We start from the raw sequence: 16,356 nt of genomic DNA on the forward strand, positions 1-16,356 counted from the left end.
GAAAGTAAAAGGCCATCTGTTGGATGACTACACTGCAGTTCTGCCTTGTGGAATTAAGATGTTATTTCAAATTAAAGCTACAACTATAAGCTGCCCTCAATAAGGGAAAGAATTAAAAAATCTGAGTAAAATAGTTCTATTGCTTCCAGAGAGGTAGAGCTTCATTGGCTGCATTATGATAAATCAGTGCAGAACGACCCTCTGCCTATTTTGCTTTACAGTAACAACTTACTAGAACATTGAAGACGTTTTAAAGATCTCAGTGGTGTTCCTTTCAAGGTAAGATTTCATGCCTACAAAACAAGGTGCCGCTTGGCCACTGATCAAATGCTAAGGGGCAATATGATGTTACTATTACAATGGCTTTTTAAAAGAACAACAGCGTGCAAGCCTTCCTTTTTCAAGCAAAAGAAGGCAGATGGGCCTAATTGGAGAAAAGGTATTCATTTATCCACTTGGAATAGTTCGCAATGCTAGCTAACCAGAGCTATCACTGGCACTGACCTCCAGCTGTCAAAGCAGTAAATGGTTCCATAGCAGACAGCAGTAGAAAAAGTGCAGGTTCTTCACGTGGGAAGAAGAGAATCTGAGAAAGATGCTGGCTTATGAAACACCACATATTCCAGGTGGAAGAGACGAAAGGCAGCTTGTACACTTGTTTTTATCATCATTCTGAAATCCATGTTCCTCCAAGTATATATTATGCTAGAAGCCTAAACCGTAGGAGATGCCAATTAATTTCAGCTCTTTTCTGAACGCTTAAGTGACTCCATTAATTTTTCATAGATTCTTACGTGCTGCATAGGAACAAGAAAACAGTTTTTCTTGGAGAATGTTCAGCCTAATTCTGTTTTATGTGACAGCTCGGAGGAAAACAGCAGGAAAAAAAAAGTCTTCTATAAAGTAAACCAATGAGATATAGCAGTAAAATGTTTAATGCCTGTAATTTATTGTCTGCAAACTTATATGCATTTGGTGTGCAAAAGTATACACTTTCTTGACAGCACCAGAAAACAGTTAAGCTATGTAAGTTTTTAAACCTGATTTGTCACATTGTGTAAAAAGACATTGTGCACAACGGATATCCCCAAAGGAAATCATTGGCTAAAACTAGAAGCACCCTTATTTACAACTAACACTTAAATATTGCATTACACCCACTCACCAAAATAAATAGAAGTACATTCATCACAACTTAAACACAGTCTCTCCATATATTTATTTTCTGACATGTTTTGGTCTCCAGAAATACGCTCTATCTAGAAATAGGCATCAGCTACTAGATTATGTTACAAAATGCAAAAAAAATAGAAAATTAGTTTTCCTGGACAATATTTTCGGCTTTACACAAAAATAAATCCAGATTTCCATAGAGATCTCATATACTTCTTGAAAGATTTTTATTTTAAAGCACAGCACAGAGTTGCACGCTAAGGCTTCCTGTGATATGCGAAACCCTGGCCTCCAAAAAGACTGCTGTAAAGTGAAATACAGCTCAAGCGTAAGTACAAGACATTGTCAAAAAGTAGTCATCAATAGAAAGTGCCCTTCGTTTGATTTAGCGTTATCAGTAAAGAAGGAGCTACTGTAATTGTGCAATCAAAGCCAGACCTGGAAGGGCTTCACGCAAAGGACGTCACCATTTCACACTACCAGGTTTAAGTACACAGAATCTGAGATAGCAGAAACTGACCGACCTTCTCATACTCTACATTCATTATATATTTTTTTTTGACACAATTTAGTATAAAAGGCACATTGTCAAGCAGTGAATTAAAAAAGAAGGAATCTAAAATCCAAACCAGAATTTCATTAAATACAATTAAATCATTAGCTTAACATCAGATTCTCATAAACCGATAGAAGCATTCTTCCAGTTTTATTCTTAACCTCAAATTCAGATGCACTTTGGGTGAGTACCGAAGCACTCTCCTTAAGATTAGTAATATTAATCTGGAAAACAGTACACATGGTTTGGAATACGAGGCCCTCCTGAGCCGATTTACAAATATGCAGCAAATGCAAACCCAACAAAACCCAAACAGCTGTACAACATTTGAAAGCCACAGGTGACCCATGCCAATTATGAGCAAGTACTCGACTGTAAAGTTACAGATGGGTCCTTGAACAATTCTTCATGAGAATCAGAATTAAGCAATCACTGTGTGAAGTTAAACAAGTGTCTTAGGGAGGCTGGAAGAATAGCCTGCATTCCAGTCCACCACCTCAAAGACCAATGACAAAGTGCTTTACAGATTAAGAAATTTAACCGACCGTGTGCAAAGTGATGAAATCGTCAGGGTTTATTTAAGGTTCATTTATACCTGAAATGCAGATTTAATTCCAAACTGAATTCCAATTTTGAATCATTACATGAGCATCTTTTGCTTCATAAGAGACTGTTTTTCAGCCAGGCAGGAAATTGCTTGCAAGTGATAGAGTTGTCCAGGCTGACCGACCTAGGAGCCTTTCTCCAGCTAAACAAACCAAAAAATCCACACCAAGCAAACAAACAAAACCCACAATCAGTCAATCATGGTCCCAGAGATCCTCGCCATGTTTGGGTAGTTCGAGGAACTACAACAGCAAACGCGAGGTGGTCCCATTAAGTAGAGCGAATACAACGCACTTGTAGACAAGCACTGAGATTACACTTTCTTGCATGGTCTCAAGTGTATACACTGAGAAACATTTTTTGTTAGTTAATATACAAAGTTAAAAATACAGAGGAGCAGTGACTGTTATCATCCGGGCTCCTATGCAACTAATAATACTGGATTAGTTTATAGAATCCATCCCAATAGCTTACTCATGTCAGTGTTTTGCTAAGGCAGTGAAATGCTACACCATCAACAGAAAATGCCTCAAAAAAGCAAATGTTTTTTCCTTCATTAAGAGTTAGATGTGCAGATTTCAGCAGCTTCCAAGATTGTTCCTACAGGTTGCTGTCTGAACTGTGTACTGGAAGCAGCACTGTTAAAAAACTGCCCTCTGAAGGAACCTTTAAAGGTTCCTTCACTATTTTTTCTACTGAGTAGTTTTTTCTTTTCATTCATTTTTCTTTCCCCCAGCATATATCCAAAGCCCTTTTTGTACTTTGCTAAGTACTTGTAGTATTAAAACATAACAGCCTCAACAGCTATAGCCGAGGGGTGCTCAGCGAGGTCTTACAGCTCGTGGCAAAGCTGAGCAGTGATACTGGTGAGCTTTGAAGGACAACCTGGCAAATCAAAGCAGATGCAACACCAGGTTCAAGCTTCAAACTCTTCATACAACTCCTATTGGTTTTGATGAACCCAACGTCGATAGTAAACAAATTCAGTTACTGAAGGAAACAGTCTTCAAATGCATAGTTAGAAACAATGTGCAAACATGGGCACAAGGTAACAGAACTCTCCCGACATGCATTTTAGATTGCTGATTTGATGAATTTAATCAAAAGCATTCACTGCGTAATACAAAGTGATTGATATCCAACAGCTAGCTGCAAGTACTTTGGAAACGTGTTTTCCAAATAGTACACCTGATTAGATAAGTGACTGCACATTTTAAATCATTTAACACACCTGATGCTTAACAGAAGAAAAAACATGTGCACAGCACACAACTTGTAAAAGAGCTGAAGCTTTTAGACAAATGCAAAGACTGATAGGGCAGGAAAAGAATTCCTAAGCATATGCTTCAGCCCAAAAGCACACGTTACACACAAACACTAGAAGTTCCTATTTTCAGGATGAGTATTTATCCTACTGAATGTGATTGGCATTGAAATTCCAGACACAGCAAAAGCCAGCCTAACCTTTTGGTGATATCTCTAACTGTACATTTTGCAAGTGACACACACTTCTCCACTAGGAAACAAGAAAGTTCCAGTTCAGTTATTGTTTGTGGGTCCTCAAATCAGAAAAAAACATAGCACTTTATTGCTTTGAATATTTGTGGCAACGGCTGCATTTACACCCAAGCTGCTTCTGTATAGAAGATGATGTTTCAGAAACTTTGAGGCTTAAACTTAGGAGACAGAGCAGGGTATAAAGCAATTTTTCTCTACATCTCAAAAAATATCAGGGAACAAGAGCACTACTCCCAGTGCTATTCCTTTCTTTCAAGTGAATGCAAAATTGGTTTACTTGTATACAGGCCCGCACAGTTCCAAGTCAGTGCATAGCTAGTCAATGTTTCTGCTGGCATCTTGAACTGATTTAATCAATGGAAACATTTCTTAATTTTATTTCTACTTAATAATATGCATTAGTGCATTAATTTCTCCATAAAAAAATCAACCCTTGGCAAGTATTAAAAATAAATATCTTATATAAGTCAAACTAAAGCCTTTATTTTTCAGTTCTTTTATCCCTTTACATATTCTTTTGCCCTCTAACAAGCAAATGGAAACTGAAGAACAGGAGATGTATGGAGGCAGAGGGTAGCAAAAAATGAAAGAAGTCAACACCGTAAGTGAGTTAACGGGTCCTCAGCTTCTTAGACTGTCTCTTGCGTTTTAGTTCCTCCTCTTCCCGTCTCAATTCTTCAAGGTCTTCCTGAACACCGAGCCTCAAGCTGCCAAACAAGTTGAAATTCTTTACAAACTGCTACTCAAACATGAAATTTGACTTCTTCCCCAAGAAAAGAAATCCTAAAATTAATGCAGCTGATCTGAGCAAAGAAGTTTTAGATCAGCTCAACAGTCATGGGCTTTCTTCAATTACAGTAAGAATACAGCTTAAAGGAAACAAAGAACGTACCTAAGGAAATCAAGATTCTTTCATCGTTAGAGCAGAATCAAATCTCTTGAGGGAGAAATGACTTAAAGTTTTCTCTAAAGAAAATTATCATTATTAAAAAAAAGGTTTTACTAAGATCATTCTTTTTTGAAAAGAAGATGCTGGAACCTGCAGCAGTTCTTGCCAACATAACTTAAATACAAGTCATAGCAGACAGACTCAGTTCAGCTTTTCTGAGAACCACCTACACCTTTCTTTTGGCAAGAGTGAGAATGGATCTGTCAAACAGAAGCATGAGGCTTTGTGGCAGCTTCCTGACTACAGGCGTTATTCAGGTAGCTACACAAACAATGCTGCCTCACCCTCAGTCCATCTAGCCTCCGGTGAACAGGCACAGAGAAGAGATGCTGCTGAGCAGCGCATGTTCTAGCTGTGTCCTTGTGTAGCCTCTTCAGCTTCCGGGCAGTATGCTGAAAGCGATACTGAAAACAGCACCTACAATCACTGACTTCCTCTTCATTTAAAGGCTGGATGGCCTCGCTGGTTTGATACTACGAATAGGTGTGACAAAGCTCCTATTTTGTGATCAGCTACTGCCTGCCTTGTCTGCAGGCCTGCTAAGTGCATTTGTACTTCCATAGTTCACTATGAGCAGCTTAAAGCAGTTTGCACCTCATTACTACAAGATCAATAACATGACCACCTATCATTCAGCTGTTCTAGGGTAACTGGTCCAGTATAGGCTCTGCTTATGCCTATAACAGGCAGCGAGAAATCATCACAAATTCAGGAGACTGCAGTCATCCAAGTTCAGACAGTAAGAAAATAAACACTTCAAAGATTTGTGTGACCAAAGTCTGGTTAGAAGCATCATTTTCCATTACAATTTAGAACTTAGTAATTTTAACAGGCTTGCTTGGTTAGAGAAAGCTCCTCACATCAAGGGTCACAATGCTTTTAACCAAATCCTCAGTGAAAAATAGCTGAAGATGGAAAATAGATGAATTGTGTTATTCAAGTTTCCTATCCGCCCTTCTTTTATTACTAGCATGAGTAGTTAGAAGCTTAGTCAGGTATTCGACTTCGCAAAATCTCACTGTAGGTCTTCAACAAAGAATTCAGTGAACAGCAATATCATTGGAAAATTCCATTTACTTCTCTGATTAAGAGACTGCAGCTGTGCAGGAGCAGCAGCTGTCCCTAGGAGCAGGGAGAAATAAGAACACTGACTCTAACTTCCAGAAGGTGCAGGTTCCCAGTACTCAAGGCACTCTCTGGATAGCAATGTAAAAAAACAAATCTCAGAACTAAAAATTTGACTTCACATTTCCAGTTTTCCTATTGCCTATTAATAAATAGGTAAAAACCTTTGTTAACTCCTACAAGGCTTTGCTAAGTGTATTGCAGACAGCTTCCCATCAGGCATGGAAAAAGCAGAAAGTGAATCATTTCATGAATGCCAGGCTTCATAACAGCCATGTAAGGAATGTGCAGCTCTGGAGGCTAAAACTAATGGTCAAAACCAATATGAACATCTAGTCTTCGTTTCTGAAATCTCTGGTTATAAATGTGTGTCGGAGTATCCTTTATATATACATACATACAAAGCACACATATGCAGAGATGATTAAGTTTCCTCCCAGCCCTCGGGAACTAACAGAGCATCAATGTTTGGGACAAACCAAAGAGTTTAGCATTTCAGCCGTAATTCAAATACTCATACAAAAGTTTTGGGCATCAGGTGGTATAATTCATACTGGTAAAGACTGTGATGCAGTGGAACGAACGCACAGGATTTATTTACTGTACTCACTATCCCACTGGCACACTAGTTGGCTGAGCTTCTTTTACCTAAGCTTTCTTATCAAAGATGGTAAGACTTAACTGCTCTGCTATAAGTAGCAGCAGATATCCCCATGACTTGGGCAACAAATAAACCTCCCACTTCCTATTTTAACCTAAGTCCACGCATACCTCCTCGCTTCTTCTTTCTGCTGCTCTCTCCAGCTGCTCTCCATATAACGTAAGGCATAATCGCTTTCATCTTTATATCTGGAAATTAAATAACAGCATTTAGCACAGTAAAAAAAAGCATGATCATATACAGTTGAGATAGGAATTCACATCCTGGTAGAAAGGAAACTTAACTTGTTGTACACTGTTAGATTGTAATGTTTTGAAAGAATCACTACAGGTGTTTAAAATGTTTGCTTTCTTCTATCTTGTTATCAGACAAGAGGAAAATAATCAAATAAGCCAGAGTATTAGTTTTTCAATGGTTCCTAGGTACACAGAGATGCCAACTTCAGTTCTCACAGAACTGTTAACACCACTGCATTTAGCCGTTCATATTCAGCCTGCTACATCTGATGAATTCTGGAATGCTACTGCTGTAAGGAAACATTTTAGCACATGTTGACAGAAAAGAGTTGCTATGGGTTAGGTAAGTAACGTTACAGAAGCCGTATTATTTTCCATTATGTCCCATTTGCATCAAATTTTCTTGCTTTCCAGAAGAGCGTGGCAACACAAAAAGCATTTTTTAAAGCAGTAGTTTGCTTATTTCTAATCAATTAGCCCAGTGACCTTAATCACTGTTGCTCCATTGCTTACTTTACAGTGTATCAAAATTTACATTTTTTCCTACCTTTTCCGGTCATATCCAAATATTTCCCGAATATGCTTTGATATTTCTTCTTGGGGTTCCCCCTCATCTTCAATAAAATCATCCATTTCAGAGTCATATTCATCATCGTCGTCGTCATCATCTATCTGTCTTTTGTATCCAACGGGTGGTCTCCCAATACCTAAATGAAAGGGATGTGAAAAAAACATCAACGAATAACACACATTTATTGGTACTTTTTTGTTGCTATACTTTGGGCACAGCGACTTTACAGCACTGGGCTTCAAGGCAGAAAACTTCTGCCTCAAGCTAGTTAGAAATTCTTTAAGTCAGTAAAAGGAAACACTTCCTCCACTAACATCACAGCTGCACCCCAAGGAAACTACCAGACACAGGTCCACATTCTTGTTCAAAGCTTTCTAGGTACTTATTTGCTAGAGTTCATGCTGCTTGCTCCTGTTCAGAAATCCATTTTTAGAACTGCTCACTTGCTGATAAGGTCAATCAGCCAAAACATTAAATATCAGTCACAGGTTTGCTGTGAATTAAGCCCCAGGCCCTTACTTCAAGGGATGTGAGCTGGGGTCACAACAAATGAAGAGTCGCAAAGGAAAAAAACCCAACATTCCACTGTTTAATGCATTCTTTAAAAGATAAATAAGGTATTTTGTCCAATTTTTCTTGGATAAAAATCATCACTGACCTCAACTCAGATATAACAGAAATATGGGACAAACAACTAACCAAAAAAAAAATTATTTGCTACAGAACTTTGTACCTTGTGGACGAAACACAGGTCTGTGCCCTGGAGGAGATCTCATTCCATTTATCTGTCCATTGCTGGGCCTCGTCACTAGGTTTTTGGAAGAAATAGTTTCTGATACGACAGTGCACCTGGGCTTTACAGCTGTTAAGCCAGGTCGCCCAGGTCCTGCGCTTGGGCTGACTCCTGGCCTTCCTGGCCCTGTTCCTGAGCTGCTGCCCGGTCGCCCAGGTCCTGCGCTTGGGCCGACTCCTGGCCTCCCCGGTCCTGTTCCCATGCCGCTGCCCAGTCGCCCAGGTGCTGTATTTGTGCTGTTGCCCGGCCTTCCCGGGCCGGTGCCTGAGCTGCCACCTGGACGCCCGAGCCCAGTGCTTGAGCTGCCACCTGGCCTTCCAGGTCCCACGCCTGAGCCACTGCCCAGTCGCCCAGGTCCCAGGCTTGAGCTGCTGCTTGGCCTTCCAGGTCCTGCGGCCGAGCTGCTGCCCTGTCGCCCGGGCCCTGGACTTGAGACACTCCCCGGCCTTCCGGGTCCCGTGCCAGAATTGCTGCTTGATCGCCCCGGTCCCGCACTTGATCCTCCAGCTGGGTGTCCAGATCCTCCCTTTCCTAAACTGCTGCTGGGTCGCTTTGCGCTGGAGTTCGTTTCGTGCTGCAGGGCTGCAGCATTTCCTGGTTTTGTATGGACAGGCTTTTTCAGGCTGGATTCTTTAGCAGACGGTAACCTTTGAGCCCCATTGGCCATTGGCTTTGAGGATGGCACAGGAAAGCTTGAGCCAGTCTTTCCCATACCGTTGGCAGGTAATTTACTATGACTGCCAGCAGCAGGGCTTTTCAAGGAACTATTTTGCGAGGTTTTTCCTTTTTCCATTTGACTCAGTTTGGAAGAAGAAAACGACCGTGAGTGTTTTTCAGTCAGTGCTGGTGCTTTGGGTTTCTTATCAGTACCACTCAGAGAAGAGAGGCTGCTTTTTGGAGGGGCATGTTTATCTGCTGCACTTCTGCTAAGTTTCGCATCCGCGCATTCCTTCAGAGAAGTTGCTTTTTTTGAAGAACTGGATATCCCTGCACTCTTCACCTCCTTCTCGCTTTTCTTTTTCTGCGTTTCTACTCTTTTATTTTTGCGTTCCAAATACTCCCTCTCTCTCAGTTCTTCTGCCGTTCTGGGTCTCTCTTCTATCTTTTTCACTACTTTTATTTCTACCGGCTCATACTGTTTTTTTTCAGCAAGCCTTAAAAGATCTGCAAAGTTGAGAGGTGCTGGTGCACTTTTGGGTGGTGCCTTTGGTTTGACTGCAGCTTTGGATGGTTTCTCATCGTATTCTTCTTGCTCGTACTCCGATTCAGTCTGAGCAAACTCGAGTTGCTCTGCTTCATTTTCTGTTGCGTACTCAGCCTCGGGGGCCTGAGAAACATTCTCACAAGTCCTCCTCCTCTTTTTAGGCTTCTCCTCAACAGGAATACCATTATAGCCATAAAAGTTATCCTTTGTTCGTGAAGCCATAGCTCTTGCCTTCCTGTCATGTTTCAGTTCAATTCGCTTAGCCAGGAGTCGTTCTTTCTTTCTTTTTTCTTCCAATTCTGTAAAAGAAAAATCAGGAGAAAGTTAAACAAAAGCACTACTCTTTATTTCAGGGTCTTCTAAACCGATGAACCATTTGAGACAATAGGATATCTGGCTAACAGCTATTCAGAATAGACCAGAACACCATCAGAGGTCTGCCAACAAGGCAACCTGATCCATCTGAGTCAGCTGTTTCTACAAAAGTGAACTGTTAAGCCAAATACAGCTCTTACAAAACCTGCTAAGGTGACTCAACAGAAGCAACTCTCCAGAATGCTATACAGACTAACAAGAACTACATGGTAAAAAGATATAGGACACAGGATCTCTGAGGAGAAAGAGTTCTGAGACAGAGTAAGAGAATCCTGAGACTGTACAGAATTTACTATCAGATGTTTAAGTAAAGGTGGGAAAAAGGAGGGATGGAGGAGTTTTAGGGCAAGGGAATATGCCCCGGAAAATAGACTGAGGTGGGGAAGCAGGCAGTCACTGATGAGCAAGCTGCAGGTCATTGCTCCTGTTTGACAGTGCCCCGTGCACCATCTCCACAGTCTGCCCTATATTCTTACTAAGTTATACTTACTAAATTGTTTTTACCTATTTCCTGCATGAGTATGCTCTCCATCTTAAGTGTGTGGTGTATGATCTGTTGACGTAATTCAGGATGAACTCGATGGTGAAAAGATGAGAGATCTGAGGGCCAGATACTGGAGAGACAGGGAATAGGGGCCAAATACCATAAAGACTCAGGGGAAAGGGGCATCTCTGAGCATCAATTCCTAGGAATTGGATGGGGCAACCCAGGCTGTGCTTCAAGTGGGTTCCTGTAAAGGTACCATCTGCAGCCTATGTTGTTCTATTTGTCAATGGCCATGACTGTACACAGTATGAGTAGAAGTATGAATATGAATATTTCATATTCATACTCAGTCTCGCTTTTGGCTGCACTTGGCAGCAGGGATAAGGAGCTGGCTCATGCCTGGTCCAGGAGAGGAATGCTCTGGACTACCCAGTCCACCACACTGTGTTGTAACATAGTGGGGAAAAAATGCGTCTTGCAGCCTTTGCAATTTAAAAGCCAAGCATTACTGGGAGAGACCACAACCACAAACTGTTATCATGTTTAGACAAACACAACATTTCAAAATTAACAGAAATTCAGGATGGTTTCTTGCAATCTCTTTCCACCTTAATTACTTCCTGATCTCCAAGAGTAAACGCTAGTGAGCTGATTATCATTTAAATCCTTACAAAAGCATCTAAAACATCCCTAGCAGTGACTTTTCCACTGGCTTTCCCTCAGCATCAGCAGTTATACGCAAGAATTCCAGAAGCAGATGTATTTGCCAGAGCTCCTAAAGGGATCAAAGTCTCAAAGAGTCAATGAAGGTCTTCCACAGAATGTAGTTCAGGCTGCTTTAATAATTACCTTTTTTTCTTTTTTCTTCTTCTTTCCTTCGGAGAAATGCTTGTACTGCTGCAGACTCAACACCCTTGACCTTTGGAACCTTTTTGGGAGGGCCAACAGCCAAACTGTATCTTTTCTGCACAGAACAAACAAGTATATCAGAGAAATTAATAAGTACCTCTTTTCTTGAAACTGAGGAATTAAGTGGCAGTCACATTTAAGCATCAATAAGCATAAAGTTCACTTAAAGCACAGATGGTACATAACCATAATAATGCAATAGCTGTGTCAGCAATGGAATCACTATCACGACGGCGTTGTCTCCAAGCAGGGTGGCTACATACCAGCTCTTCATGGGCACCTCTACTAACTTGTGAAATGACTGACACAAAATTACAGGATACAACATCCATCTACATTGCAGCTGTAAAACCTGACAGGTTTCCTCAGCATGTTAAAGAGCTATTACAATCAAGCCCAGTTACTGAAATCTATCTCAGCACTACCAGCACTCTGCTGCTACCTGAGAGCTGGTTTTGGTTACCCTTACGGCCCTCAGCAGCCTCATTTTCTGCGACGCAGTCCTGGTATACACAGGGAGATTGGAACAGACAGAGGCAAAGCAATCCTCAGACTTGATTGAATTATTCAATTTCTACATAATTTTTAAAAACGAAGTCAAAACAAAGGACTTTCTAAAATGGTTTTAGGCAGAAGGAGCACTACTAACTGAAAACTGCCAGACAGCAGGGACACATGTAGATTCATCTCTCCCATTAGAAAGCCTTATAAAGAATTAAAATGATGGGGAAGCAGTTTTTGGGCTTTGTTTTGCAGCACTACAACTGACAGTCCTATCCAGGAGCAGGTTTGTAAAGCAGCCTGACAGGCACACTGTTTTCTCTCTTCCATTAAGGTGAGAAATGGTGCAAAATTCAACATTTCTATTCTTCCTGGCAGTAGCATTTCTTGATATTGCTGCACAGCTGAAAGCAGAGCTAAGTGTGTCATAAACGAAGACAGAAGTGAATGAGGTTCTGCACTGTGTACCACAACAGCTGTTGATACAAACGTTGTACACTCTGATTAGAAAAAGATAAAACAAACCGCTTTATTCCTTTTTAAAACAATATGCATATACTCCTCAACCACCGAGGAAACAGCTCACTTTCAACACAAACCAACGTGCATCAGGCTCCAGGTAAAAGGGGCGACTAAGTCAGGGCACGTCACTGCCTTATCATCCAGGCAGCAGCAGCTGCACTGCTCAGGCTCAGCTATCACCAGGGTGGTTAAATAACAGGGAAACAAACATTCTGCCTTTAAAGAGCAGGTCACGCTACTCCAGAGCACTGTGCTACCCAAGCTGTAGGCAGCGCTCACCTCTGCAGGCAGCACGTCCAGCAGCTCAGGGACACAGCTGAGGCAGCATGGGCACTGCTCGAGTCAAAGGAAAAAGGAAAGGCTGTGGAGGTGCCTTTCTTCAGCCATGCACCCTCAAGTGCTTCCTGTTAGCCAAGGGTATTTCCAGAGGAATCAACCTGCGTGAACTGTGCCACAACCGCCTCCCCAGCAACAGCCTGGCACGACATGAGTGGTTGGCTCTGTACAACCTGATATTGAAACACAGCACCTGCGTAAGCAATAGTTCTGCTCTGGACTCGCACACCCAAGCTGAAGACAATTCCCACTTGTGCTGTCAAGTAAAGACAACTTCCATAGGCTGTCACATAATTTATATACTCTTCAACTAGCAAGTTTTTACCTCTGTATGACGCTTCTCTTGTCTTTCCTTATCACACAGCCTTCTGATGTGGGAAGCTCCTGCTCCCCCCCACCCCCCCAGATATCCTTCAAGGTGCAGCACGGCATTAGTTACCACAGCTAGCAGCTCGAGCACATCAAAGCCCACACAAGTCCCTGTGGGTGCAGCCCTGCAGCCGGTTCCGCTCAGCAGGTGGCCATCACCTTCGCCTGCAGATCTGACAGCAGCTCTGCTCTATGGCAATGCCCCACGCTTCACAGCAGTTCCTCATAGTCCTCTGGAAGGGCTCCTCTTGCCTACAGGCAAGCAGTAGGAGTTTGGAAGTCTCACAGGAAGGCTTTGCAATGTCTATCTGTCCTCTGAAGAAATCTTGGATTTTACTACAGTTTTACTTCCTTAAAAGCGCAGTCACTTTAAGCATTTGAGTAGCTTATTCTAGGAATTGAAATGCAAACCAAGTTTCCAACAACTACAGGTACTCATCCATCGTGCTGGAGGTTATTTTGTCATGTATAAGTTAAAGGGAGACTTCAGCAAGTGCTGACGTGGACGATGATGACAAGCTGTTTCACTTCTGGGTCACCTCCGTGGTCACATCTGTATCAGGTTCCAAATTCTGTCTACTCCAGATATGCCCTCTGCTAAGGGGAGCAGGGTGAGATTGTTCCTAAGAAACTACCAGTGATGACAGAGATCAGATAAAACAGAAGGTTGACTTGGCTCTTAACTACACCCTTTTTTCCCCCCATTTTAAAGTAACTGCAATATTGTTTTATGCAGCCGAGAATATCTTTCATACAAAGAGCTCAAAGTGCTTCCCGACATCCATTACGTCCCAAAACACTCTTGCAGCATTAATAGAGAGTACCAGCATGGCCGAGAAGAGGTATACAGGCAGGATTTAAATCTTAAGGAGGCCGGCAGTAAATGCTGTAACAGCTACCACGTCTGATCAAAGCAGGCCTGCACTGGAAGTCAGTGAACCACCGAACAGAAACACACATAAGGAGATAGGTACAAAACATAGCCCTTGCAATGTTACAAGGAAAAGCTCAGCACAAAGATGATCCACAAGGCATGGTTAGTTTCTACGCTCGTTCACACATACACTACTGTATTTAGAAACAAAACCTGATGCAAATAACTGGGCACTGGAAGGTGTATTTCAGCAGTTCCACTGGGAGATGAACAAGCAGATCTATTTTTATAGGGACATGATGCAATCCTGTCCCTGTTTCATGATACAGAGCTGTATTATTTCTGAGGCTGAGTTTTTCTACAGTTTCTACTTTCTATACACACACCACCTGTGCACAGTTTCTGCTTTCTATACGTACACCACCTGTGCACATTACTCTTCTTTCCATTATGGTACGTGTGGGATATCTGAGCACACCATAAAGATTCTTTTAAACTTCTGCAAGGGAAATTCTGGGGGTGTGCCAATTAAAGCAGGAATCAGCATTTCTGGAAGCCTGTTAATGTTACACACCAGTACATTTTGTAATTAGACTGCACGGTGTTTTTAATCAGAAATATTTAAGACCAATTATATTCTTTTTATAGAAACAGATGTTATGCACCGGTTTCGGTCAAGCGGAGTGACTTGCATGTCTACTGATGGGTCTTTTTTGCAGGCAACTTCAGATGGTGCCACGCACAGCTCCACTTCTGCTCAGAGACCAAGGCTGTCTTTAGAGTTAAAGGCCACACAGCTAGCGTGCAAGGAACGCAGGAAACCAACGCTGCATCAACTGGGGATTGAATTGCACTCTCACTGCTAAGTTATCAGGTAAACCCCTAATCCTGCCTTGGATAAAAACAGCACCAAATCTCTCACGCACTGCACAGCGGGTAGGGCTGCCTCCCCAAAGTACCATATCTGGATTGAGGATGTGACAAATAGAAACTGGGATGCTGAGTTGATGAAATATACGTGTGACAGAGAACGGTGGTGCAGTACACAGGAAAACTAATGAGGTCAAAGGAAACTTTACCACCGCAACCTCAAGTCAACAGTGAGATACCCTGGTTTACAAGACACCAAACATCTTCAAAAACATATCGATGACACCAAGCTGGGAGGAAGCGCCGATCTGCCAGGAGGTAGGAAGGCTCTACTGAGGGATCTGGACACGCTGGATTGCAGGGCTGAGGCAACAAAGCTGTGAAGGGTCTGGAGCAAAAGTCTTACAGGGAGCAGCTGAGAGAACTGGGATTGTTTAGTGCAGAGGAGGCTCAGGGGAGATCTTATCACTCTCTACAATGATCTGAAAGGAGGCTGCGGCAAGGTGGGGGTTGACCTCTCTTTCTATGTAACTAGCAATAGGACAGAAGGGAATGGCCTCAGGCTGTGCCACGAGAGATTCAGGTTGGACATTATGAAAATTTCTTCTCCAAAAGAGTAGTCGGTCAGTTGAATCATCATTCCAGAGGTGTTCAAGAAACATTTAAATGCTGTACTGAGGGACACGGTTTAGTGGGAAATACTAGTGATAGGTGGATAGTCGGACTGGATGCTCTTGGCGGTCTTTTCCAATGTTGGTGATTCTATACTTTCCTACATATGTTACAAATCACATTTCTACACAGAGTCAGCTAGATCAGGCGAAATACTGAACAATACGTTTCCTAAGATACTTTAAGAACACAATGGGACCTGATGAGTTACACACCTCTCCCGTACGGCTGCTCACAGTGCTGGTACACACGCACCACGCTTAGCCGGGGACACGGACCGCAAGGCAGCGCTCGCTGTCTCTGCCTGCCAGTGCCAGCGGGGCAGGGCAGGCCGTGCTACCGCTCAGTGCTGCGCACCCCCCCCGCCCTTACCGACGGGCTGGTGCGAGCTGCCCACGGCAGCGCACAACTCCGGCGCTCGGCTACAGAGAACACGGTTAGAAGGTTTCCCTGGTTAGTGCCTACCGAACAGAAAACACTCTCCATGCAAATGAGCGCGCAGGCGGCGCGGGCCGTCCGTCAGCACACGCCCCATCGGGCTCACCCGGAGCGAGACGTGGCAGACCCGTGGCTCGCGAGCAAACAAAAGCGCTCCTCCGACTTTTAAACGCGAGCATCGCCGGCTCCGCACTCGGGATCGCGGCGTCCCGAGGCCCGGCGGTGTCGGACAGCCGGCACGCAGCGGCACCCCGCGCCCCGCTCAGGACCGAGGCGAGGCCCGGCGAAGCCACGGGAGGGAGCGCGGCGCTTCCTCCGGGCCCGGCCCGGCCCCGGCCCGGCCGAGCCCCGGAACGCCGCCCAAGCGTTTCGAACGCCTCCTCGCCCCTCGCGACCCCGCGGCTCACCGGCACGGCGTTCAGCCCCTGCTGCTCCGAGGCCATCACGAGGATGTTGTGGAAATCCATGGCCGGCTCCGCCGCGGGGCTGAGGCACCCGCCCCGCTCCCCCCAGCCCGGCCGAGGCCCCGCCGCGCCGCTCGGCTCCGCTCAGCTTCCGGTCGCCGCCGCCTCCTCCTTATAACGCCTCGCCTCGCGCGGGCGTCACTGCTG

The 16,356-nt window shown here is 43.6% G+C and overlaps 1 protein-coding gene across 2 annotated transcripts; it reads right to left on the bottom strand.

The window, feature by feature from the left end:
* Nucleotides 1-927: 927 nt before the first annotated feature.
* Nucleotides 928-16,295, bottom strand: SPTY2D1 (SPT2 chromatin protein domain containing 1). Of its 2 annotated transcripts, XM_025150685.3 has the most exons (7): nucleotides 16,153-16,295; nucleotides 12,848-13,522; nucleotides 11,105-11,218; nucleotides 8,129-9,693; nucleotides 7,372-7,531; nucleotides 6,699-6,776; nucleotides 928-4,560 (listed from the first exon to the last, which is right to left on the bottom strand). In XM_025150685.3, the coding sequence occupies exons 2-7, from the start codon at nucleotides 12,952-12,954 to the stop codon at nucleotides 4,464-4,466; spliced, it is 2,121 nt and encodes a 706-aa protein (XP_025006453.1). In that variant the 5' UTR covers nucleotides 12,955-13,522; nucleotides 16,153-16,295; the 3' UTR covers nucleotides 928-4,463. The 2 variants fall into 2 exon arrangements, with proteins under 2 accessions (XP_025006453.1, NP_001186523.1); NM_001199594.2 differs by lacking the exon at nucleotides 12,848-13,522 and having other exon boundaries at nucleotides 8,129-9,691; nucleotides 11,104-11,218.
* Between the last annotated feature and the right edge of the window lie 61 nt (nucleotides 16,296-16,356).

This window comes from Gallus gallus, chromosome 5 (genome assembly GCF_016699485.2).
Source record: "Gallus gallus isolate bGalGal1 chromosome 5, bGalGal1.mat.broiler.GRCg7b, whole genome shotgun sequence".
In the NCBI taxonomy this organism is placed as follows: Eukaryota; Metazoa; Chordata; class Aves; order Galliformes; family Phasianidae; genus Gallus; species Gallus gallus.

Bases quoted from the DNA above. Each gene is read 5' to 3' on its own strand.
- SPTY2D1 (XM_025150685.3), bottom strand. From the start codon at position 12,954: ATGCCGTGCTGCACCTTGAAGGATATCTGGGGGGGTGGGGGGGAGCAG. The intron at 11,219-12,847 runs GTAAAAACTTGC...TGTTCTGTGCAG, and splicing joins AAGAGAAGCGTCATACAGAG to AAAAGATACAGTTTGGCTGT. The intron at 9,694-11,104 runs GGTAATTATTAA...TTTTTCTTTTAC, and splicing joins AAGAAGAAAAAAGAAAAAAA to AGAATTGGAAGAAAAAAGAA.